At 42.4% G+C, this 25777-nt stretch overlaps 1 protein-coding gene across 1 annotated transcript in view; it reads left to right on the top strand.

Moving 5' to 3' along the window:
- Positions 1 to 5491: 5491 nt before the first annotated feature.
- Positions 5492 to 25777, top strand: part of LOC115642547 (nectin-3-like) — a gene marked incomplete at its 5' end in the record, with an annotated part of 62742 nt that continues 42456 nt past the window's right edge. The window contains 5 exon segments of the mRNA XM_030546171.1: positions 5492 to 5564; positions 5750 to 5941; positions 8803 to 9003; positions 10698 to 10862; positions 13308 to 13646. Of these exon segments, the coding sequence (XP_030402031.1) occupies positions 5492 to 5564; positions 5750 to 5941; positions 8803 to 9003; positions 10698 to 10862; positions 13308 to 13646 (970 nt within the window).

Below are 25777 nucleotides of genomic sequence, written 5' to 3'. Positions count from 1 at the left end.
AGAGAAAAAGAACTGTTTGTTGTGGTAAGGAAAATGGCCCATTTCCAGCACTTGACAAGGAGATGTAAGGAACTGAGGCGGGGGGGGTAAACATGGGGAAATAGTTTGACTTTGTGTAATGGCCCATCCACTCCCAGTCTTTATTCAAGCCTCGTTTGATGGTGTCCAATTTGCAAATTAATTCCAATTCAACAGTCTCTCGTTGGAGTCTGTTTTTGAACTAACCAGAGAATCAATATGTTTTTATTTAAGGAGACTTTAAGGATAACAAAGGACTTTAATGGCTTAAAGCAAAACTGAATGTAGAGGGGTAGGCAGATCATCCCGTTTATACTCAATAAAGCTAATTAATTTATCCTCATAGGAGGAAAACAAAATGAAAATATTTTTAGCACATAACGGTCATTGTTTTTCCAGTCTATGCCCTTTCGCAATCCCACTCCTAAATTTATGAAGCAGTCTTGATAGGATTTAAGCCACATTATTCCTGTTTGCTGGGGATGGAATGAATAGTGACATCCATATGCGTGGTTTTAAAAAATTCAACCTCAGAAATACTATCCATATAATAACATCAATCTTTATTATGTTATAGTTCTAAAATGATTAATTATACTGTGCCTGTCAGCTATCAGTATACTCGCTGTGGTCAATTAAGGAGTACAATCCCTAATGCCCAGATTAAAAATGTGTTCTCAACTGAGATTGTCCTACAACAAGAAGGGTCCTTCTGAAGTAATTTGAAAAACATCTCTTATTGTCCATAAATAACCTGCTAAAACTCAGAATGGAGATCTTTTTCTTTCTTCTTTCAGTGATATTAGGTATTGTGATCAGATAAAAGAGCCTGTGAGAATTTGAGGGGGGAAAGAGACAGTTTTTGACTCTTTCATGAATTAAGGTAAATATTTAATTCTCTGACAAATGAGAACATTGAATGATTTTAAATTAGGAGTGCTTTTCCAAAATAATTGCATTAGTTTTCATGTGGGATTCGTTGGACATTCACGGTGACAGCATATCAAGGTACTAGCTTTTGCCCATAATAATCAAGTAAGTTCTACTACGGTTGTTGAGATGTAGCTGAAAGGAAATTGGTTCTGGAATTGGTAAAGGCATATGATCTATGCATTTCTTTTACATTTTGAATGGTGTTGGGATAATTCAGATGTATTGCATAGCAACATTCTTAAAATATCATGTGTTTTTAGCAACCAAGGAGAGTTTCAGGAGAAGAGGATTTCAGTGCTTAGATCCTGTCCAGAGATGAAGACTATCATGTTCTATGCCATTCAAAGAGCTGTTTCCGAAGAGCGTAAGTCAGTACATAAAACCACTAATTCTCCAGTCCAAATAACTGACTTTATCACAACTTCGGTAAATCAGTGGTTTCATACACTGGCCTTTACCTAAACAGACCTTGAATGAAATACCATTTGAGTGATATCTCAAATATGTGGGAAGATAGAAGGTTTGAATATAGTAGTTCACCTCACACAGTAGACACATGTCAGAGTAAAAATGAAACTGAACTGAATGTGGAAACCAAGTTACTCTTTATTGTAGGAAACAGTGATTTTTAAAGTTAATAGGTTGTAACTCTTTGTTATATATTATGATCTTTACCTGGCAAATTCAGAAAAGAAATCTTTAGCGATTTAGAGCCAGATCCTCAGGTAGTAGAAACTTTCAGTTTAGGTCCATTGACTAGATTTACACCCAGGGTTTCTCCTCTGAATGTGCAGAGTTGACCAAACAGCTACCATTAGTGCTCACAGGCATTTTGTGGATAATCTTATATGTGAATTTAAGATGATAAACCTCTTTATCTCCAGTGCTTGTGGCAACTCAGATGTTATATCCGCCCCCATGTAGTTGTTGCTATTAATAAAACAAATTATAAAATTTTGTGATAGCTTTTGAAGAGAGTTTTAATCTGAACTACAGTATTTTCTGTCACTGCTTTCTACAGTTTTAACCTGTTATACTTTGCATTTGGTATTTGGTTTACTTTGTACAAAAGTAATGCAAGCTAGCCTCTTGCGGGGAGAGGTAGCTCAGTGGTTTGAGCATTGACCTGCTAAACCCAGGATTGTGAGTTCAATCCTCCTGAGGCCCCCCTCCAACCTTAATAATCTGTGATTCTATAAAATGTAAGTTTCAGAGAGATAGCTGTGTTAGTCTGGATCTGTAAAAGCAGCAAAGAATCCTGTGGCACCTTATAGACTAACAGACATTTTGGAGCATGAGCTTTCGTGGGTGAATACCCACTTCCTCAGATGTATGTTCTGAGGAAGTGGGTATTCATCCACGAAAGCTCATGCTCCAAAATGTCTGTTAGTCTATAAGGTGCCACAAGATTCTTTGCTGCTTTTACAAAATGTAAGGCCATATTTTCTGCAGTAGTATCTCTATTGAAGTCAGTGGAATTACATCAACAGAGAATTTACCTTGGATTGTGAAACAAAAGAAGCAGCAAAGACTAATGGATTGGAGCAGGATATTCTTATTAGTTAGTTTATATGGCACAGTCAATATGGACTGAGTCACCTGCAGATGGCCAGCTCACATCTGCCAGTTGTGACTGCAGACTAACCTCATCTGACTTTTTTGTTCTGCAAATTAATGTTAAATGAATTGGTGGTCCGGTGTCAATATCACAAGAAAGCGCCACCATAATAACTGGCATTACTTGGCATTCTCCTTAGAAATCTCATCAAGAGGAGTGAAAGAACAGACAGACATTGAGAGCTTGTCTACATGGCTCTGCAGTTTGGACTGTGGGGATGGGAGGAGACTGGTAGCACACACTATCATGTTGCGCTGTACCTCCCTCATGTGGATGCTGCAGTTGTAAACTAAAAGGTATTTCATTCGCATTAACATAGTCCTTTAATTCCAGGGGTCTCAAACTGGGGGTCAGGATCCCTCAGGGGGTCACAAAATTATTACATGGTGGGTCCTGAGCTGTCAGCCTCCATCCCAAACCCCGCTTTGCCTCTAGCGTTTGTAATAGTGTTAAATATAAAAAACAAGTTTTTAATTTGGGGGGGGTCACACTCAGAGGTTTGCTATGTGAAAGGGGTCACCGGTACAAAAGTTTGAGAACCACTGCTTTAGTTTATGCCAGCAGGCGTCCACACGGGGGCGTTATAACATCACATGCTAATGCATGCTTCAATTCACACTCCCACAGTCAAATTGTGGGGCCATGTAGACATAGCCTGAGGGTATGTCTACATCTACAGTTTTGCAGCGCTGGTTGTTACAGCTGTATTAGTACAGCTGTATAGGGCCAGCGCTGCAGAGTGGCCACACTTACAGCAACCAGCGCTGCAAGTGGTGTTAGATGTGGCCACACTGCAGCGCTGTTGGGCGGTTTGCAGAGGGGTTTGGGGAACACGAGAGCAAACCGCGGAGAAGAAGGTCTCCTTCCCCGCGGTGTGCTCTCGCATTCCCCGAACCCCCCTGCAAGCAGGTCTCCTTCCCCGCGGTTTGCTCCGGTGTTCCCCGACCCCCCCTGCAAGCAGGTCTCCTTCCCTGCGGTTTGCAGGGGGGTTCGGGGAACGCGAGAGCAAACCGCGGGGAAGGAGACCTGCTTGCGGGGGGGTTCGGGGAACGCGAGAGCAAACCGCGGGGAAGGAGACCTGCTTGCGGGGGGGGGGTTCGGGGAACGCGAGAGCACACCGCGGGGAAGGAGACCTGCTTGATTACCAGAGAGGCTTCCTCAGGTATGCTGGGATACCTGCTTATTCCACGGAGGTCAAGAAAAACGCTGGTGAGTGTCTACACCTGATGACCAGCGCTGGATCACCAGCGCTGGATCTTCTACACCTGAGGTTCGACCGGGTGTGCGGCCAGCGCTGCAAACAGGGAATTGCAGCGCTGGTAATGCCCTGCAGGTGTGTACACCTCCTAATTTGCAGCGCTGTAACCCCCTCACCAGCGCTGCAACTTTGTGGTGTAGACAAGGCCTGAGATTTTATCTTCTCTGTTCTAGAAGGGATCTCTCCAGGTCAAGCTGAATGCATATTACATGAGATTGTGGGAAGTTTGCACTGCCACTCTCTGTACTATTTATTCTGTGAGGGAATATGCAACTACAGTTTCTGGGGCTGGCACATTTCATAACTACTAAATTATAGAAAAAATTATGAAAATGGTAATTAAAAAGAGCAATAAGTGGATAATAAACCCTTTGCACATTCCTCCCTTGTAGTATGACTTTGTGGAACTCCTTGATGGTAGCAGGTTGATCGCAAGACAACATCACAACCTACTTGAGTCAGAGAGAGCAGGCCAACAGACAAGGTCCAGGAGTCTCCATGAGACAGGTTTTATCCAGTATTTGGATTCTGGAATCTGGCATCTGGCTTTTTATAATGATGGGAAAAATGCAGAGCAGGTGCCTTTTAATACGATTGTTATAGGTAAGCACAGTCTCCAAAGTTTTCACCAAAAGCTGCAATCTAAGCATTCTGTTAAAAACAGAGATGAGTTCTCTGAGTTAAATAGTCTGGGTTGTTTTCACTAATGTTGAATTTATTATGTTTTTTCATCACTCAACAAAAGATATAGAAAATGTATTTTAATAAATCAGTAATTGAAATATGAAAGCCTCCCATGATGTGTGGTTCACAAAGGACGATGCTTTTTTGACATGTTCATAAGTGGCATTAGGCAGTATTATGAGCATAAAGTAACTATCATGTTACTGTTTAAATCTTGAGCTTCTTGTTCTAACAAAGTGTAATAGGATACCACAAGCATTAATTACAGGAAATTAGCCACTCTTTACTTGCAGTCACTAAATAAAGCAACATACATGGTTCTGTAAGTACCTTAATTTGCTGTCAGTCACTAGTGGTTTAGAATGAGATGATAGACACCTTTTCTGTTGTACTTTAGTATTATGGTAGAGGTCTGGATGAATTTTTGTTCTTACTCTTTCTTTCAGAGTCTGTAGTGGAATCAGGGCTGGCCTTAGGCCGATTCCATAGATTCTCCCGAATCGGGCCCTGTGACAGGGCTGCCCGGGGAGGAAGTGGCCAAGAATCCCTTCTCTGGCTAGAGACACCTTCTTAATTTTTACTTACCCAGTGGTGCTCCAGGTCTTCGGCAGCTGGCCCTTCAGTGTTGCCAAAGACCCAGAGCGAGTGAATCATAGAATATCAGGGTTGGAAGGGACTTCAGAAGGCCATCTAGTCCGACCCCCTGCTCAAAGCAAGACCAGTCCCCAGACAGATTTTTGCCTCTGATCGCTAAATGGCCCCCTCAAGGATAGAACTCATAAGCCTGGGTTTAGCAGGCCAGTGCTCAAACCCAAGGACCCACCGCTGAATTGCCGCTGAAGACTTGGAGCAGCGCCCAGTGAGCACACGCCCCATAGGTTTGGTTTTTTTTGACATCCTTGCTGGGGCCCCGTCGAAACTATTAGATCGGGCCCCGTACTTCCTAAAGCCGGCCCTGAATGGAAAGCCACTGAAATTGCCATGGAAATGGAGAGTGTGTTTCTGAATCATGCCATTTTTTTCCTGGATTTCTGGGCCTTGATTGTTCAAGCGGTATCTGAACCAAATTCTTTTCTTACTTTAAAATAAATAAACTGCAGAAAGACGAGTCATTACTAATCTACTAAGGAAAAGAAACTGGCATGCAACTTGTTTCATACATGTTCCTCTTTTTTCCCCAAAGCTTGATTTTGAAAAGAGTTTTGTTAATTCTTCTGTTGTGTTTTATTTCACGGCAGCCAGCCCAGTATTGTGTAGTGGCAATGGGCAGTATTCCAAAGGACACTGTCTCTGTTTCAGCGGTTGGAAGGGTACAGAGTGTGATGTGCCTGCCACCCAGTGTACTGATCTTCAATGTGGGGGCCGTGGGGTCTGTATCATGGGTTCTTGTGCCTGCAACTCTGGGTACAAAGGAGAAAACTGTGAAGAAGGTAAATGAAATATTTATCCAGGCATCTACGGTAATGTCCAGTGGTGAGCTGGAGCTGGTTCACGGGAACCGGTTGTTAAATTTAGAAGCCCTTTTAGAACTGGTTGTCCTGTGCGGGCTTCTAAATTTAACAACCAGTAAGTTGAAGTGACCTAGGATCGTAGCTAGGGGGGGAACGGGGAGCGGCTGGTCCTGCTGAGTACATTATCGAAAAGTGGAGCCTGGGAGGGTGGATAAATGGGGTGGCGGCTTCGCACTCAGGCCTGGCGAGGCGAAGATGGAGCTGAGGTGAGCTGGGGCGGGGGGCTGCCCATGCCACAGCAGGTAACCTGGGGGTGAGGGCGTGCAGGGGAACCACTTCCCACTCCAGCTCACCTCCGGTCCACCCTGGCCTCCTCCCTGAACGCTCCATCCCGTTTCCCCCATGCTGAGTTTGCAGCCCCCCCCCCCGTGCTTCCCACTAATCAGCTGTTCGCGGAGGAAGCCTGGGAGGGCAGAGAAATGGGGTGGCGGCTTCGTGTTCAGGCCCAGCGAGGCGGAGACAGAGCTGAGGTGAGCTGGGGCAGGGAGGCCGCCTGTGCCGCAGCAGGTAGCCCGTGGGGTGGGTGCGCAGGGGAACCATTTCCCGCTCCAGCTCACCTCCACTCTGCCTCCATCTCCCTGGGCCTGAGTGCGAAGCCGCCACTTGCTTCTCCACCCACCCAGGACTCCCACATGAACAGCTGATCTGTGGGAGCTGTGAGCTTGGCCTAACCCGGTGCTCCAGGCACTCTGTGGCAGCAGCGTGGCCCGGCTCCAGCCAGGCGGCGTGGCTGTAGTACCACCAGCCACCTCCAGGCAGCGTGGTAAGGGGGCAGGGAGTTGGGGGGGGGTTGGATAGAGGGCAGAGGAGTTCAGGGGGGGTGGATAGGGGTCAGAGTCGTCAGAGGGCAGGGAACGGGGGGTTGAATGGGGGCAAGGGTCCTGTGGGAGCAGTCAGAAAGGAGCGGGGTTTGGATGGGGTAGTGGGAGGCAGTCAGGGGGCAGGGAGAAGGGATGGTTGGATGGGCAGGGGCCATCAGGAATGAGAGAAGGGGTTGGATGGCCGGCAGGGGGCAGTCAGGAGACAGGTAAGGAGGTGGAGGGGGCAGGGGTCCTGGCGGGGGCATCAAGGAACACAGGAGGGTGGATGGCACAGGAACCCCGGGGAGCGGGGGTGGGCCACGACCCCCTTGTGGGGTGAGGAGGAAGCCAGTTGTTAAGATTTTGGCAGCTCATCACTGGTAATGTTTCTAAAATGTCAGATTACAGCATAGTGGGTCAGATTTTTCAGCTGGTGTAAATCAGCATAACACTGTTGATTTCACTGGAGACATGTCAATTTGCACCAGCTGAAAATCTGGCCCAGTGAAGCCATGTGCTGGCAAATTGTCCACCTTATATTAAGCATCCTAAAATACTCTGGTTGCTAGATATTTTGGTTTCAGCAGGTTTTGTCTGATAATTTCAGCTTATTAAAACTAGATTGATTTTATCTGTCTGACATCAGCTAACAGGGAAGCACAAGAAAAGCTGACTGTTAGATCAGACATCGTGATTTTTCACATTGTAGAAGAAATTGTTACTCTATTGCATATGGTCTTTCCCACCAAGATTTTTATAAAGACGTCACAGTTGAAAATGCTGATTCAAATGCATCACACTGAAAAATTATGCTTTTTTTTGTATTTTAGAGATGTATACGTATTCATTCTGGGGTGCTGTCAAGTGGAAGTCATTTTCTATTTATTTTTTTTAGGAGGAAAAAGCACCATTTCCCTTCCTCAATCAAATTGATTTTATTGATCTCCTCATACAAAGTAATGCAATTAATTCTCTGGAATTAAATTTTCAGACCATTGACCCTACAAGTGTAAAGTTTTATTGAGTCAAATTGCTAAATTAAATCTCGTCATCTGAAGCACATTAAAGTGAATTCAGAAGGATAGAGAATACCCAACTCATTGATTTCTCAAACAGGTTGAGGGTCCTATATAGCTTTCAGAACTCAGTAGTAGTGGATCAGGTCAGCTGATACTGCTTGTTGTAGAGAATCCAAGATTTTGTTACTCTGTGATTAGGGAAATGGAGAGCAATAGCCTGAAAACTCAAGTGAATCTTGGTGGCATTCGGTAAAATTACAAATCCTTGCAAGAGTCTCAGTTACATCAATGACTTCGAGGTTTGTGTCCGTTATCCCCAGAATGTCATTAAACCAGTTACTCATATGAACATGAATCCTTACAATTTCTTTTGATGATCTCATGTACTACAAAGAAAATGACCAATATGATAGCAAAAACGGATTAGAAGTTGCATTCTGTTAGTTATATATTGATTTTTTTTATTTATTTGATCAGATAGTGCTTGTTATCTTGTGATTAAAGATTTGGGGGGAGGGTTAGCTCAGTGATTTGAGCATTGGCCGGCTAAACCCAGGATTGTGAGCTCAATCCTTGAAGGGGCCACTTAGGGATCTGGAGCAAAAATTGGTCCTGCTAGTAAAGGCAGGGGGCTGGACTCAATGACCTTTCAAGGTCCCTTCCAGTTCTAGAAGATTGATATATCTCCAATTATTATAATTATAAAGCAGGTAGGCTAGAGGCCACCTCAGGACTCATGAGTTCTACTCTCTGTTCTTCCACTGACTCATTACATAACATTGTGATTTGCCTCATCGCCTTGTATCCCCATTTACTGTTTGTTGTTAAATGAGTGTAGTGCTGTTTACCTCACATGAGTTTTTTAATTAATTCAGGAAGTGCTTAAAATCCTTGGATGATAATTGCTGCTATTGTAATTGTTAATAATTACATATTAAAGAGTATCTTTTTTTCTCTCCAGCTGATTACTTAGACCCAGCCTGTTCCAGTCATGGTGTGTGTGTCCATGGAAGGTGCCACTGTAATTCAGAATGGTGTGGTAGTAACTGTGAAATGCTGAAGACAATGTGTCCAGACCAGTGCTCTGGTCATGGGATGTACCTTCAAGAAAGTGATACCTGCACTTGTGACCCTAATTGGACAGGTGTAGATTGCTCAAATGGTAAGGACTAAAAACATTCCCTATGTGTAAAACTCTAATATTTTTTAAGTTAATACATAATCTTGCATTACTGTGTGTCAGAGAAAAACTTAGTTCTTACTTTTTGGTTGGGTGCAGCAAAGTCAGATACTTTATTATTTCAAGCAATTGCATAGAGGGAGGGAGTGCGCTAAGACACAGGGTTTCCCCCTCCTAGGCAGGTCTCTGTCCAGGTAAACAATTCCAGCAAGCATTTATACTTCATGTTATAGACAATAATAAGCAACAGCTGCATTTTGTTTATAGATAGGCTATCTTGATATCTTATTTTTCTCACTTCTATTTAGACACTAGTCTACATTCCTCGTTATCGACACAAGGTCGCAACAACTTCTCACCTATTTCTTTCCCATTTGCCTCACACAATCCTCGCTTCCACAAATCTCACGTTATTAGGGTTACAGCTAGTCTGACTCTTGCTCTACTTCCACATGTGTAAGAACCTGATCCAGCTGCCATTGAAGCTAAGTCTTTCTGTTGACTGTCGTGGGAACAGGATCAGGCCATATATCATGAGTGAAACATTCAGAACAAATGACCTTTCATAAATATTTGAAAATCACAGTTTCTTCACTCAGATATTAATTGAAGGCATTTGTTTTTGGTGATGGTTCAAAGAAAAGAACAAAATGTTATATGTACCTTCTGCACTTAAGATTTGTACTGAGATATTCATCTACATATTTAGAACTGTGTTAATGATGCATCCAGAAATACACCTCTACTCCATTATAACACCACCTGATATAACACGAATTTGGATATAACACGGTAAAGCAGCACTCCAGGGTGGGCAGGGCTGTGCACTCCAATGGATAAAAATCAAGTTCAATATAACGCAGTTTCATCTATAACACGGTAAGATTTTTTGCTCCCGAGGACAGCGTTATATTGAGGTAGAGGTGTATTTCCATTTGAAAAATGTATTTTTAGGTGCTTGGAGGGGCCAGTCCTGTAGATCTCGTTCAGGCAAAACTCCAGACTTAAGTTAATGAAAATTTTGCCTGAATAAGGACTGCATGATTGGGCCAACAGTTCTAACAGGTAAGGCTTTCTTCATGGCAAAAATTAGTACATTTAAGGCCAGTCACTTTTCTTAGATACATTGGTATAAATTCAGAATAATATATGGAATTATTATAATTTAGATCAGAATCTGAATTTTAGTCTCAGTCTGAGAGCAAGGAAAAAATCCCCTTTGCTAAATTGAACTTTTGTTCAATTGTAGATTTTTGCCTATAATGTAAATAACCTGCAAGGTACATGGTACATTTAGTCACTAAAACTATGCAGGAAATTCTAATGGGTTTAAATTCATATAATCTAAGCTACAAATGGTAACCCTTAAAAAATAAGTCCTCGCAAAAAATATAATTGAGAATTACTGAGAGCTAACTGACAGAAGACCTGTGGAGACTTAGGCATTACTAAGTCAACTGGGTAACTAATTAAGCATTAGCAGAGATCAAATTTCATATTCCATATTCTCTTGGGTCCTACCTGAAAATGCTTTTAGCAGTAAATTCCTTTGATTTAATGTTCAAAGATTTTCTTTTCTCCTTCATATGTTGAATTAAAATGTAACGCTGTTAATTAATGTGTGTTCCCCTCTCATTCTTTCTCTCTTTTTCTCCCATCCCTCCTTTTAAATACAGAAATCTGTTCTGTGGACTGTGGCTCTCATGGTGTTTGCATGGGTGGAACGTGTCATTGCGAAAAAGGTTGGACTGGACCAGCCTGCAATCAAAGAGCCTACCACCCTCGCTGTGCTGAACATGGAACCTGTGAATGTAGCCAGAGGCGGAATGGCAAGCGTTCTGGTAGGCTAGCTGGGCTTTAATATCTGTCTTCAATACAAAACTCCAAAAGCTAGAACTCCTGGCCTTTTGTGCATCAGAAATGTAACACTTTGAAGCTTGTTTCTTCAAAAGGAATATTTGCACTTGTCAGTCTGGTGCAAGAATTTCTGTTTCAGTCGTTGCCTGTACCTGCCTCCTGTAGAGGAGAAGCTTACATAGTTTTTAAATCTGTAAATATGTCAGCTGATGTAGGCTTTTTTATTTGTATGTGCTAGTTTTCACGAAGATGTGATACCTTTTTACTTTTCCCTTTACTGAGAAGGAAGCCCAAGAAACTTACTCTAACCTGAGCCCCAAAATAAAAACACTGACCAAGGTGGTAAAGAGATCTAACTGCCCCCCTCCCAATTATCCATTTTGTTGACATAATGAATTTCTACTTTACAGTTGTACAAGATATTTGCTAAGCAAATGACATTACATTTCAAAGCACTTCAAATGACATATTCAAAAGAAGCAGTCTTCATTGATCTTTCTATGTTTCCATAATCAAAAATGTTCTCTCCTTTAGAAACTCCTGTACTTTATCATTGAATTATTTACACTCTGTATATTCCATACAACAGAGACAAAAAGCAAACCGTTTCCTTCAAATTATAGGGAAGATCATTCTCTTTCCTAGAATTTAATTAATGTGTTTCTCCAGAAACTTACCACGGGCCACATTCTGCCTTTGGATGTTTACTTTTCCAATTGCACAGAATTTGACAGACATCTGTGGACCGTGAGTAAATGTGGGGATTTGTGTGTATATATATACCCAAAAAGGCAGAGGAATTAGAAAAAAGGGGAAGAAATGTTGTCACAGAAAAGCAAATGATACTATTCTTTATCTGTCTTACCATAGCACTTCGGAGCCCTAGTCATGGACCAGGACCCCATTGTGCAAACACAGAACAAAAAAAGATGGTCTCTGCCCCCAAAGAGTTTATAATCTAAGTATAAGATTGATGAATACAGACAGATATGGGAGTACTAGGAAGCAATGAGACAATATGATGAGAAATTTTTGATGAAATTGCAAGTTTGTTTAATGATGATAATAGTGTTGATGTAATGTCCTTAGACTTCTGTAAGGTGTTTGACATGGCACCAGGCAATATTTTGAGTAAGAAACTAGAACAATACAAAATAAACTCGGGACACACTAAATGAATTAAAAGCTGGCTAACCAATAGATCTCCAAATTTAGTTGTAAGGGGAAAATCATTACCGAGCAGATGTGCTTCAAGTGGCCTCCCTTAGGGATTGGTACTTGGTCCTATGCTGTTTAACATTTTTATCAATGACTTGGAAGAAAACATAAACTCAGCACTTATAAAGGTTGCGGATGACACAGAAAATTGAGGAGTGGTAAATAATGAAGAGGACAGGTTGCTAATACAAAGCGATCTGAATTGCTTTGGAAGCTGGTTGCAAACAAAAAAAATGTACCTTTTAATACGGCCAAATGTAAGGCAGTATATCTAGAAACAGAGGATGTTGGCCATTCTTACAAGATGGGAAAGTCTATCCTAAGAAGCAGTGATTCTAAAAGACTCAGGAGTGATAACGAATGAACATTAGCTCTAAGTGCAGAGCTGTGGCTAAAAGGGCTAATATGATCTTTGGATGTATAAAGAGAGGAAAATCAAGTAGAAGAGTTATGTTCCCTCTGTATTTGGCACTGGTGCAATTGCTCCTGGAATATTGCATCCGGTTCTAGTGTCCACAATTCAAGAAGGACGCAAATTGGATAAACTGATAAATTGGAGAGGATTCAGAGAAGGGGCACAAGAGTTATTAACAGATTGGAAAATATGCCTTATTGTGAGAGATTCAGGAAGCTCAGTCTGTTTACCTTAACAAAGAGGAGTTTAAGAGGTGACTTGATCACAGTTTATAAGTACCTACATAGGAAACAGAGAGAGACAAGGTAGGTGAGGTCATATCTTTTATTGGACCTACTTCTGTTGGTGACCAGGACAAGCTTTTGAACTTCGTAGAGCTCTTCTTCAAGTCTGAGGAAGGTAACCAGAGTGTCCAAGCTAAATACAAGATGTGATAGATTGTTAAGCATAAGTGATTCACACATGCTGTAGGAGACCACTTCAAATGAAGTGTGCAATTAACGCCTCTGCTGTTCCAGAGCAATGGAAGATTAGGGTTAGGGTGTGTTACAAATTGTCCTAATAAGCCATTAAACTAGTGTATTTAAGTCCATGCTTTTTAGTGTCCTCCAGAGTTAGGAATTTAAATTCCAGGCTCATCTTTTGAAGGTGTTATACAGGTTTTCTTTAAGGATGAGGACTGAGAGGTCAGACATGGAGTGATGGCTTTGTGAAATTACAGCTACAGGTAAATACGTGCCTTTAGATTTGCTACTAACTTTGAAACTCAACTATCATAACATTTCTTTGTTTTTAGCTGTCTTGGCTAAACCAGTTGTTGAGCGACATGTAACGGCAGTTTGGGGGAAGAATGTCACCCTGAAATGCATTATTGAAATAAGTGGAACAATAATACAAATCTCATGGGAGAAGAAACATGGTAAAAGTAAACAGACCATTGCTGTTGTTCATCCTGAAGATGGGTTTGCTGCTCAAGGAGAATACCAAGGAAGAGTGTCACTTAAGAACCACTCACTTACTGACGCAACCATCATCCTACACAATATCAACTTCTCTGATTCAGGAGAATATGTATGCAAAGCAGTTACATTCCCACTAGGAAATGCTGAGTCATCAACGACTGTAACTGTATTGGGTATGTTTGCTTCTTAATTTTATATTTGATTATTTTACCCCCAAAACCTCCACAAAAAGCTGAACAAGCTTCATAGGACGTGGCTACATGGAGACATTGTGTGTGGCAAGCTGGGGTCTGAATCTACAGCACCGTATCTTGCCACATAATGATTGGCCATGTTTACCTTCCTGCTGTATACTGAAAGTTCAGTAGTGGGGTTTGACAGATGTTTCAAATATTGTTAGCGGGCTCCAGCATCGTAAGGAAGTGATTGAGTTTCTTAATGCTGTGACTTACAGAATTATATAATTTATTCTTCTGTCTCAAATTTTCTTTAACAATCCTCTTGGCTGGCCTAGAAGACAACACAGAGCAGGTGTTGTAATGCAGTATTAGTTGATTCATGATGTTTTTTGGTCGACGTAGCCACATCCACAAGAGGACTACAAGTCTTTTGATTCAAAGTCATTCTTAGTGATTTGGGGACGACTTATGTATTTTAAATCAGATGATCCAGGCACTCTGTCAAATAATCCAAAAGATGAGAATAGCGTGTGCATTTTTAAAAAAAAAGTTGGTTGGGCCTTAAGTGCAAGAAGGAGAAAATAAACATTGAGTGATTGAATTAATATGCTGGGCAGTGCTTGCTGAGTGAAGAGATTCTTTGTTGGGTCACAATAGGCTGAGATGAAATTGTTGCTACTTCAAATGTTTGACAAATGTGTGCTAAAATAGTGCAGTTAATTAAAAATAAAAGTTCACATTCTTGTATGCTTAAAATAAACTGCATGTGAATGGGAAAAATTCAAGCATTTTTATTTAGAAGCTTTCTTAAATTTTAGAAACAATTCAACGAAAGGCAAAAAACAACAAAACTTGTTCTGAAATTTGGAATAAATAATGCAGCTGTTGACTTAAATGGAAAAATCAATATGTAATTTAATGGAGCTCTGTTCAGGATGTTTCAGGTGTATTGATCTGATGAGATACTAAATGACTATAGAAAGGCTGTTGATGGTGAAATAAGTAAATTGCTACGTACTGTTTTAAAAGGAAATGTTATGGCTCATTAAAAGATTAGGGAGGGTAGTCTAACAAATATGAAGTAATTCATTTTTTCCAAAAAATGGGGTATTTAAGATGGTTGAAGTAAAAACTTAACTGGAGCCTTATCTTACTAATCCATATTCTTATGTTTTCTCTTTGATATTAACGCCATTAACAGTGGTTAAAATGAGTTTTGTTTACTTACAAATTAGTAATTGTAGCTAAAACTCTAATGATTAGAGATACAGGCATGCTTGACAAAGCCCTTGCTGAGATGATTTAGTTGAGGATTGGTCCTGCTTTGAGCAGGGGGTTAGACTAGATTCCTCCTGAGGTCCCCTCCAACCCTGATATTCTATGATTCTATGAAGGCAGTTGTTTGTTAAAAAGTTTGGCCATGGCCATTTCTTATTTTCACAGACTAGACTGAAGGGGGGCTCCAAAAAGGATGGAGCTCAGCTGTTCTCAGTGGTAGCAGATGACAGAACAAGGAGCAATGGTCTCAAGTTGCAGTGGGGGAGGTTTAGGTTGGATACTAGAAAACACTATTTCGCTAGAAGGGTGGTGAAGCACTGGAATGGGTTCCTTAGGGAGGTGGTGGAATCTCCTTCCTTAGAGGTTTTTAAGGTCAGGCTTGACAAAACCCTGGCTGGGATGATTCAGTTGGGGGTTGGTCCTGCTTTGAGCAGGGGGTTGGACTAGATATCTCCTGAGGTCCCTTCCAACCCTGATATTCTATGATTCTATGCATGGAAGAAAAAAGTATAGACAAACCCTCACCAATCTGAGGTGAAATGATGCGTTGTTTCCGTTCTGTAAGTAATTTTGCTTTTGGCAGTAACAGCATTTTTGTAAAAAAGACCTTCTGTACTTAAGCAAAATAAGAAGATTTGATGATGGAAAAATTCCTGAAAATAGCTGAATAATATATCACCATTAAACATTTTAAGCAATAATGTTAGTTTTAATCACAGGAACATGTTTGATGTGACAATGACTGTAACATAGCTCCAGAATGAATTTTTTTGAGTTGATATTTGTCTCCCAGTTACTCCAGCACAGTAAGTCCTAGAACTGCTTCTGTGAAATATGGGATGCTACTTTCTACAGCTTGGATTTGAAGCGACATGTTTCTAGTTCCTCGGTTATTTTTCTTCCATAAAGAATTAATTTAAAAGGCTGAATGAGTAAAGCATTCCATGTTAAGTACTGCACAAAAGAATTGCTTGTCAACTGTAGAGCTCTGTGGGTGAGGGGAAGAATGGGACACCTTGAAAAATAGTTGAATATGAAGCAATTGTTTGTTGTAAGGACAGAGAAGGGCATGATTGTGGCTAGATGGTGCATTGTGGAATACCCATGAAATAGATGTTGTGTGGGTAGAAAGTCTCCAGGACTATAGTAACATTTTGAGTTTAGACAAATTTGAGTTTAGACCTGAGTTTAGACCTGACACATGCTACATTTTTACTTTAACCTGTAGTCAAATAGGAAGGTTTTTGGTAGGTATGAACTTGGGAACCCTTGAGTTGAGCAATAAAGTGAGATGTCCTTAAATATTGGTGGAGTTAAAGTATGACCGTGTGTTGTCAGACAAAGGAATCTTCTCCAAAGTCCTGTCTTATATCAGGAATCCTACTTCAGTTTTCGAACTGGCTGTGATAAGTGCTTGACTCTCTCAAGTGCTAGTTTGTTTAGTTGCTGCTCTTAACCTGGGAAAGTGTTAAAAATGAGTTATCAATATTTACCATCTGTTCCTCAGGAATGCAGTGTCTGATCAAGTCTTGATGTATTACTGAGCTCTGTTCCTGCCTCCGCTTGTCTGTGTGGACTCCAGAATAATCTGTTACTGTCTAAGCCTTAACATATAGTGCTTTGTTGCTATTATTTGTTAGGTGATTTGGTGAAATTGCTCTGTAAGCCCCTCAAGCCCCCTCTCAAGAATTAGCCATTTAAGTCTCTCCCATGCTTTCTTTTCTTCCTCTTGAGCAGGATGGTTCCTATCTTCAATTTTGATACTTTTCTTGAGGAAACCTCTGCCTCCAAAGTGTTTTGTCTACTTGAAATGTTAGTCGCCTCACTTGATCTGGATTTTACCAAATCGTTGAGTTTTGACTTGAGCTGTTTAGTACTGTTAAGAAAAATGATGTCACAAATTTTGTAGTACTCAATGGATCTGAAAGCTTAAAAGTTGTTAAAACTGTAAGGGATTTTAGAAAATAAGTGATAAGTATAAAAGCAATGCTTTTGTCTTGTAAAAAAAGATATATGTGGCCTCTATTCGATCTCAGTGAACCATAAATTCCATATACATTTCGTGTATATTTACTGCTTTGAGCCATTCTGTTCATGATTGTGTTGTCTTGTAGCTTTTCTTCATCTCTTTAATTTCTGTGATGGAATGTATTGCTGTTAAGATGCAAGCATATGGAAGATAGAGAAAGATGTATTATCAACGATGTTCACTTTTTTTGGCATTGTGCTGTTTCCGACCCAGAAAGCAACAGTTTCTTCGAGTGATGATCCCTATGTGTATTCCACACATGGGTAAATATTTTTATGTCATTTTCATAGTGTAGTTTAGTATCAAACATCCTCCCTGGTTAAGGGACACAATCCCTGGTCACGTGGGGACGATGCCAAAGATCCCAGGCTTCAAGAACTGTCTCACGCTCATTAATTTTCTATTAGCGATAAGAATTCATAGTGCCTCTACTGCCTGGTTGAGGCACACATTTTGGTGAAGTGCAACATCTGTAAGGCCTTCCTACCCAGAACTAGAGTAGCCCGTGAGCCCCATCTCTGCGAATTCCATATCGAAGCGGTAATGAGGTCCCTGGTGCACTCAGATCCTGGCCAAGGAGACTGCCTCCACTGCTATGTAGTGCCCCTCTGAGCACGAGCCATTGTGTGGAGCTGCTGGCACTGAAGCCTAAGGACAATCCCCACCACAAGAGCAAAAAAATACTCATGGGCATAATAGTACCAGTGGACTGTTGATAAGAGATTAGTTCCCTCCCCTACCTGTACTATGTCAGGTGAGATGCTGCACTTGGATCCAGTGGAACCAATGCTGAAGCTCCCCCCCGCCCCCCGCCTGGAGGGTAAAGCAAAGAAGAAGCAGGATCTGTTGGTAGCAGTGGTGACCTCGGTACTGGGATACGTAGCGCATACGTCTACAGGCATAGCTCTGGATGCTCCATCAGTGCTGCCTCACCAGCGCGCTGACTCAGGTCCCTTTGGAATCTCAATGGGTATCCATGGACTCAGGATGTAGAGACTTGCCTAATGCCAGAGGAGATATTCCTGCTGTACCTGCAGTGTCCACTCCTCATGGTCCTGTCCATTTTTTGAAATGTCCCCACAGCTGAGGATGAACTGCTATTCCTGCTGTGGGAGAGGCCCCTTTCCATCCGTTGGACTGAGCCCTCCAGTACTGATAGTCCTGCTGTTTCTGACAGAACCATTATCCAACTCAGAAGTCTCAGGATATAGCCCCATCAACATCTCCACTGCTGTGTAGGAGCCCAGACATGCAGCTGAAACACCCTGATCTGCTTGGCTATGACATTCTCCTCTCCTCCCCCTCCCCCTGCCTCCTGAGAAGCCTGATAGCACTTCCCTGTGGGCTCTCCCAGATGGATGGACCCCTCATTCTGACCCTACTGGAGCCCATGGGACCTGTACCACAGACATCCAGCGCCATTGCAAGCATCCTTTCGCTCCTGCCAACCAGCTCTGTTGGTATACAAGGAGGAAGACGGGTAATCAGTACCACCAGTTCCAAATGAAGCCTCCTTGTCACCAGATGCTGCTATCTCCACCGGATGACCACCGGCAGTACCAAGAACTTTTGCAGAGAGTGGCCACCAACTTAAAAATTCCACTGCAGGAATTCTGGAACCCCCAACATAGTCTTCTGGACATCCTTCAGCCACAGAGAGAGTGCATGTGGCCCTTTCTACAAACAAGGCCATGCTGGAACCAGCCCAGATGATTTGGCACACACCAACATTGTGCCCCCACCCCGAAAAGAGCTGAGAGACAGTACTTTATGCTGGCTAGAAGGACCGATTACCTAGTCATACACCTGTCTTCTAATTCACAGCATGTCAGCACCTGCAGTACAACTTCACCACGTGCAGTAGGCTGGCAGAGCTTAAGTACAAGTGCCCTGCAGATGATAAGGCCCAGCTCTAGGCCTTAGTAAATGAAGGAAAATTAGTGGCACAGTTGGCCCTTCAGCTGTCACTGCATCCCCCTTCTGTGCAAGTGCACAGAATTCATGTCCTGCAGATTTCTTTGCTTCCCCACAGAAAAATGACTTTCAGACAGGGAAGCAAAGAGAAGCTGCAAGAGCAGTCACAAACCACTCCCTAGCTGTGCAGGTACATCGTTTCATACACCCAGAGCAGCCGATGGAGAGGTAAATCACCGCAGGGCTGGGCATATCCTATCCAGTGGCTCCAACCCTGAGCTGGGATCTGCTGCTAGTCCTGGCTGAGCTGGAGACAGAAGAGGACGGAACTTTTTCTTCCCCTGCATGGAGTGTCTGGAGCTGTCTCAGACCCACCCCTAGAAACCTCCCACAGGCTGCCAGAAGCTCAGCATCCTCCCCTGCTTCCTACCCCCGTCACTCCTCAACTGTGAGGAAAGCGGTCACTGCAGGGAGCTGCTCCCCCATCCGCCCAACACCTGCGCATCCAGACCTCCCATACCTAGACATTCCCTTTAAGCCTCACCAGTACATCCAGAACCGTCTACGTCTCCACACGCGAAGCCCACTGTGCCAGACTTTCTCAACCCCTGCATCTGGAGACCACTGCATCACAGAGGGGAGATAGGCAGGGTCGCAGGGTGTTTCTGGGGCAAGTCCAGGCCTTATGTTGTGTCAGGGTCAGATGTAGCCTCACCACTGAGTCTGTGTCTGGAGGGTGGGGGAGCTGCAAGGTGATCTCCTACCTTAATGCAGCCAGTGGCCCATGCTCCCCGCTGCTTTGTGAGATCCTCTGCATATATTTATTGACAAATAAAACTTGCAGAATTTTAAAATACTGTGTGCAGAGTTTTTTATGTTTTGGCGGACAGTGCCCTCTGAAGTACCCATTGCTTGGCCACCAGACTTGTGGCTTCATTCTTCTGGTTTCCTGAGAGAGGTCCAAAACACCATCAAGGATCTCCATTTAGAATAAGCTGATCTTTTCAGTGATAAAACAAAAAGTGCGTTCTCTGGCATCCATGTCACCAACAGTTTTCAAGAGCTCCTTGCCTTTCTCATGGGGATCACCAAGGAAAATGCTTTTCTGTTCCATCTTTTCTGTCTCAAGCACAGGAAGAGTCTTTCTTAGGGCAGAAGCAGACAGGTTGGACACTCTGCTAACTAATATCTCCTTATTTTCACCACATGAGGCTGTGATGCCTCTCCCAACTTCTCTGACAGATTGTGCCAAGCTGTTTCAAGGGCTAATTGAATGAATTGCCCAAGTCAAGATCTACTTAGAATAGGTTGAAGAGTCCCATCATAAGCTGTTAGACATTCTACACATGGCAGTCTTCTATCAAGTAAATGAGATTTTGCTAGATGGTCTTGGAAGGTTCCAGTAGACCCCAGTGACGATATCACCTGCATATATAAATGTGCAGAGTAAAATTATTACATTTAGACAATAACTCAATTTCTGTTTACATGCCCTCTGCCTAATGCCTTAGTTGTCAAGAAATGGGTTTTGGAGTTTATAACCTCAGACTATTTCATACATTTAATCTCCATCTTCCCAGCTCACCTTCCTTCCTTGGTCCTTTTCAGGGACCCTTCTCATGCACGTTTGCTGAGACTAGAAGTAATTTCTGTCATGTGTAGGGGTTGTAGAACCTGTTTGAGTCCATCTAAGAGGGAAGAGATTCTGGTCCAAAAAAACTCCCTCTGGATGGAGAGCAATTTATTTCCATCTCCAGCCCTTAAACACCTTTGTGCAAATGCAGACATTCAGGATGGTGACACTTGCTGGTATTTTCCATTGCTGTATTCCAGGGATTGGTTTTTAGGTTTGATCTTGAGGATGAGAATTTTTGAATCGTGATTTACCCCTCCCATGGGATGTTTTCTTTGTTTAATAGTCAACCAGGATCACTTGCAGTATTGTGCTTCCCATCAGTTCCTTCTGCTTGGAGGGTATTCTTGAAGGCCCTGGTAGTAGTTGCTACTACTTCATTGACCTGGGATGGTTGTCTTTCCATTCCTTCATGGTTGTCTATTCAATGGACACTCTTACAGCAAAGTTGTCTCTATAGTAAAAATAGCTGTGTCCCTTTTCCACAGGTTAGGAGTTGAGCTAAACAAACAAACAAACAAAAATCCACTTTGACCCCACTGTAATTGGATTCATAGGATATTCTTTGGGTGCCATAAAAGCCAAAGCTTACCATACCAGGTACAGATTTGATACTAACAAACCACACTTATTTGAATTAAGTCCACAGACTGTCAAGAAATTGTCTGGTTAAGACACATGGCAGCTTGTACCTTTTGTGACACAGCATGCCAAGTTACATGGTTTCTGCTTGCAGAGATGGCTCAGAACAAGTGCAATCTAGACAAGATCGTATCTGTCCCTCATTGAGTATTGGTTTGGCTCGGGTGGTGGAAGGACCTGTCCAGAATATGTACAGGAGGTTCCTTCACCAACCTCCTGCCATTACTATAACTTCAGATTATTCCTCATGAGATGCGAAACACATATAGGGGGGACACTGCTCAGCACAAATGGTGTGCCCAGCACTTGTCTCCATATCAGCTTCCTGGAATTAAGAGCAGTCAAGAATGCCTGAATACACTTTACTCTCTTCCTCAGGAACCAGTCTTTCATGGTCATGACTGACAATGTTGCATTGGTGATATTATATAAACCATGAAGTGAGGGGCAAGATGCTGTGCTGAGCATCCCTTTGTGCTGAACCAGTGAAGTTATGGAACTAGTGTACAGTGAAGAACATGGTCATCTCACCCTTTTACCTTCCAGGTGTACAAAACACCAGAGCCACCTGAGCAGGCACTTCTCCTAGGTTTGAAGGTGGGAGTGCGACTCTCTGACTTAAGCATATTTTCATAACCTGGTGATTCCTGGAAGCGTGGACCTCTTTGCAACCACTGTGAAAATAGTGTGAAATTCTGCTCTGTGTAGGGGAGAGGTGGAGATCTTCAGGTCATAGGAATGCATTTCTCACCTATTGGACAAAGGGCCTTCTCTCTGCATGTTTATTGACACTACTGCCCCCAAAGGCTGCTGAACAAGATCAAGCAGGACGAAGCCAGGGTTGTCTTAATCGCACCAACTTGGCCAAGAGACGTTAATTGATTTGTCTCACTTTGTTCTTTCTCCTTCCAGTTGTTCCCCATTTGTTATCCCACAGTTCTAGGCACTTTTCCACCCAGAGCTTGACTCCTCAATGGTTCTTGGGGAATAGTGAATACTTGACAAAGGTACAACAGATCCTATTAAACAGCAGAAAGATCTGGAGCAGAGCTAGCTACTTTTAAAAGTAAAAGCAGCAAAGAATCCTGTGGCACCTTGTAGACTAACAGACGTTTTGGAGCATGAGCTTTCGTGGGTGAATACCCACTTCCTCGGATGCATGTAGTGGAAATTTCCAGGGGCAGGTATCATATATGCTAGCAAGCAAGCTAGAGATAACGAGGTCAGTTCAATCAGGGAGGATGAGGCCCTGTTCTAGCAGTTGAGGTGTGAAAACCAAGAGAGGAGAAACTCTTTCTGTAGTTGGCAAGCAATTCACAGTCTTTGTTCAGTCCCGAACTGATGGTGTCAAATTTGCAGATGAACTGAAGCTCAGCAGTTTCTCTTTGAAGTCTGGTCCTAAAGTTTTTTTGCTGCAGGATGACCACCTTAAGGTCTGCTATAGTGTGACCAGGGAGCTTGAAGTGCTCTCCTACAGGGTTTTGTATGTTGCCATTCCTAATGTCTGAAGTAGACATTAAAAATAGAGATTTCATCAATGGTGTTTTCACTGGCAGTTTTTCCTATCCATTCCCCTCTTTGCTGTTCTTGATAATCTTTTGGAATTAAGAAGGTCAGACCTTAGCTTGAGTTCTGTCAAAGATCTGGTAGTACTCACAACTTTCCCTTTACTGAAGGGGTGGGGTGAGGGTTCAGTATTTGCCTAGCCCACAGTGACAGAGTTCATTAAAGCACTGATAAATTTATTCCCACAATAAGCCAACCTACTCTGGTACGAGGCTTGAACTTGGTCCTTAACAGCTTCATGGAGCCTTCATTTGTGCCTCTAGCTACAGTAGTTGTTTTCTATTCCCCTTGCCTATTAAAATGGCATCACCTCTGCACTTGTGCCCGATCGTTAGGGGCATTAATATTGGAGCCCCTTTACAGTATTAAGGAAAAAGTTTCATGACAGCCTCATCTCAAACTTCTACCTAAACCATTCTTCCATTTCCGCACTAACCAGGCCATATACCTTCCTCTGTATATGTAGTTCCCCCTCCCCCACTCCATTTCCCAGCCACACCAGTCCAGGGAAGAATCTGCATTCCATACTCTGAATGGTGTTAGCTTTGTATCTGGACAGAGCCAGACCATTTAGAAACTCTGACTATTCCTTTTGTGGCTCGATCAGAAGAATATACACTTTCCACCCAAAAGAAACAAAATGCATTTCTGGGGATATTCTGAGTTGTTATAAGCTCACTAATGTTCTGTCCCTTTCTAGAGTAATTGCCCACTCAACTAGATCTCTGTCTACTTCTATGGCACTGTTGAAAAGTGTGCCAGTCACTGAAATTTGCAAACTCGCAACTTGGTCACCAGTTCAGTTTTTCCAAACAATATGTCTCAGTACAGGCTTCCAGGTCAGATACTGCTATTGCCAGTGCTGTTTTGTCAGCAGTCTTAAATCTAACTCCAAAGCTGCTCCCTCCTATGGATGCTGCTTGGCAGTTGCTTGAAGTAGAGCGCCCATCAGGGCTTTTGAGAAAGGAAAGGTGGTTTAATTTTACAGGAACTGAAATTCTTAGAGATGTCTTAATAGGTGCTCTACTGTTTGCCCTTTTCCCCCCTCTGCTTTGCAGTCTGTCTTTTGGTGATAGCGAAGGAAATGAGGGCTATTTGCCTGCACTGCTTCCCTTATTCTTGAGACGGGACATGAAGTGGCCTGGAGCCACCTGCATGTGCTGAACAGGCACTGATATCGAAAATGTCAATGATGTGCCTGAAGTGGAGTCCATGTAGGGGGATGCACCTTGAAGAACTCAGCCTAGACCCATCCATACAAGCGGTCCATTTCCTAGACACTACTGTGCTAATAAGCGATGGTCACATAAACACCACCCTATACTGGAAAGCCACTGACTGCTATACTTACCTACATGCCTCCAGCTTCCATCCAGAACATACCACATGATCCATTGTCTACAGCCAAGCTCTAATATTTGCTCCAATCCCTCAGACAGAGATAAATACCTATAAGATCTCTATCAAGCATTCTTAAAACTATAATACCCACCTGCTGAAGTGAAAAACAGATTGACAGAGCCAGAATAGTAGCCAGAAGTCACCTACTACAGGACAGGCCCAGCAAAGAAAATAACACAACACCACGAGCCATCACCTACAGCCCTCAACTAAAACCTCTCCAGCACATCCTCAAAGATCTACAACCTATCCTTAAAGATGATCCCTCACTCTCACAGATCTTGGGAGACAAGCCAGTCTTCGCTTATAGACAGCCTCCCAACCTGAAGCAAATACTCACCAGCAACTGCACACCATACAACATAAACACTAACCCAGGAACCTATCCCTGCAACAAAGCCGATGCCAGCTCTGTCCACATGTCTATTCAAGTGACACCATCATAGGAACTAACTACATCAGCCACATCATCAGGGGCTCGTTCACCTGCACATCTACCTACGTGATATGCCATCATGTGCCAGCAATGCCTCTCTGCCATGTACATTGGCCAAACCGGACAGTGTCTACGCAGAAGAATAAATGGACACAAATCTGACATCAGGAATCATAACATTGAAAAACCAATGGGAGAACACTTCAACCTCTCTAACCACTCAGTGACAGACTTGAAGGTGGCAATTTTGCAACAAAAAAACTTCAAAAACAGACTCCAAAGAGAGACTGCTGAACTCGAATTAATATGCAAATTAGATACAATTAACTCAGGCTTAAACAGAGACTGGGAATGGTTGGGTCATTACACTAATTGAACCTATTTCCCTATGTTAACTTCTCACACCTTCTATGGGTCATCTTAATTATCACTTCAAAAGGTTTTTTTTTCTCCTGCTGATGGTAGCTCATCTCAATTGATTAGACTCTTCCTGTTGGTATGCATACTTCCACCTTTTCGTGTTCTCTGTATATATAAATATCTCCTGTCTGTGTGTTCCATTCTATGCATCCGAAGAAGTGGGCTGTAGCTCACGAAAGCTCATGCTGAAATAAATTTGTTAGTCTCTAAAGTGCCACAAGTACTCCTGTTCTTTTTGCGGATACAGACTAACATGGCTGCTACTGTGAAACCTATACAAAGTTACTAACTTATCAATCTACAAGTGGCATTATTTAAGCAATAGACTACACTTGGATTAAGTAAGAATTCTATCTTTGGTCAAGAATTGGTGGATGGCTAACTGTATTCACTGGGCGGATGCATAATTGAACCTTATTTATAAATGTACAAATTGACTTTAAGTTAATACTAACTGCTGTAAGAATTATTTATTTAAAATCTAAATTGCAGCAGAGATGCTCTGGACACCTGAACTCACAAAATGTTGGGCAGTTGGGTATTCCTTGTTAGTACCTTGCAGCATGTGAGTGAAATCAATCTCTTATTTGTAACTGGCTTGACATTTGTATGTAGACTAAATTTCCTTGCACTTAAAAGTTTAATTTCTTCACAGGCTTCCCTTAATGTATACGAGTTCAACCTCCTGGACGTCATTGATTCTTGGGCATCTCTCAGGTCTTTTCTGATCTTGAGTTTTTGCATGTTATCTTGATAGCTCTCTCTCTCTCTCTCTCTATATATAGATATAGAAATATATAGATATA

Source organism: Gopherus evgoodei, unplaced genomic scaffold, assembly GCF_007399415.2.
Source record: "Gopherus evgoodei ecotype Sinaloan lineage unplaced genomic scaffold, rGopEvg1_v1.p scaffold_41_arrow_ctg1, whole genome shotgun sequence".
NCBI classification, from domain to species: Eukaryota; Metazoa; Chordata; order Testudines; family Testudinidae; genus Gopherus; species Gopherus evgoodei.
This window is presented reverse-complemented; position numbering and strand designations above follow the sequence as displayed.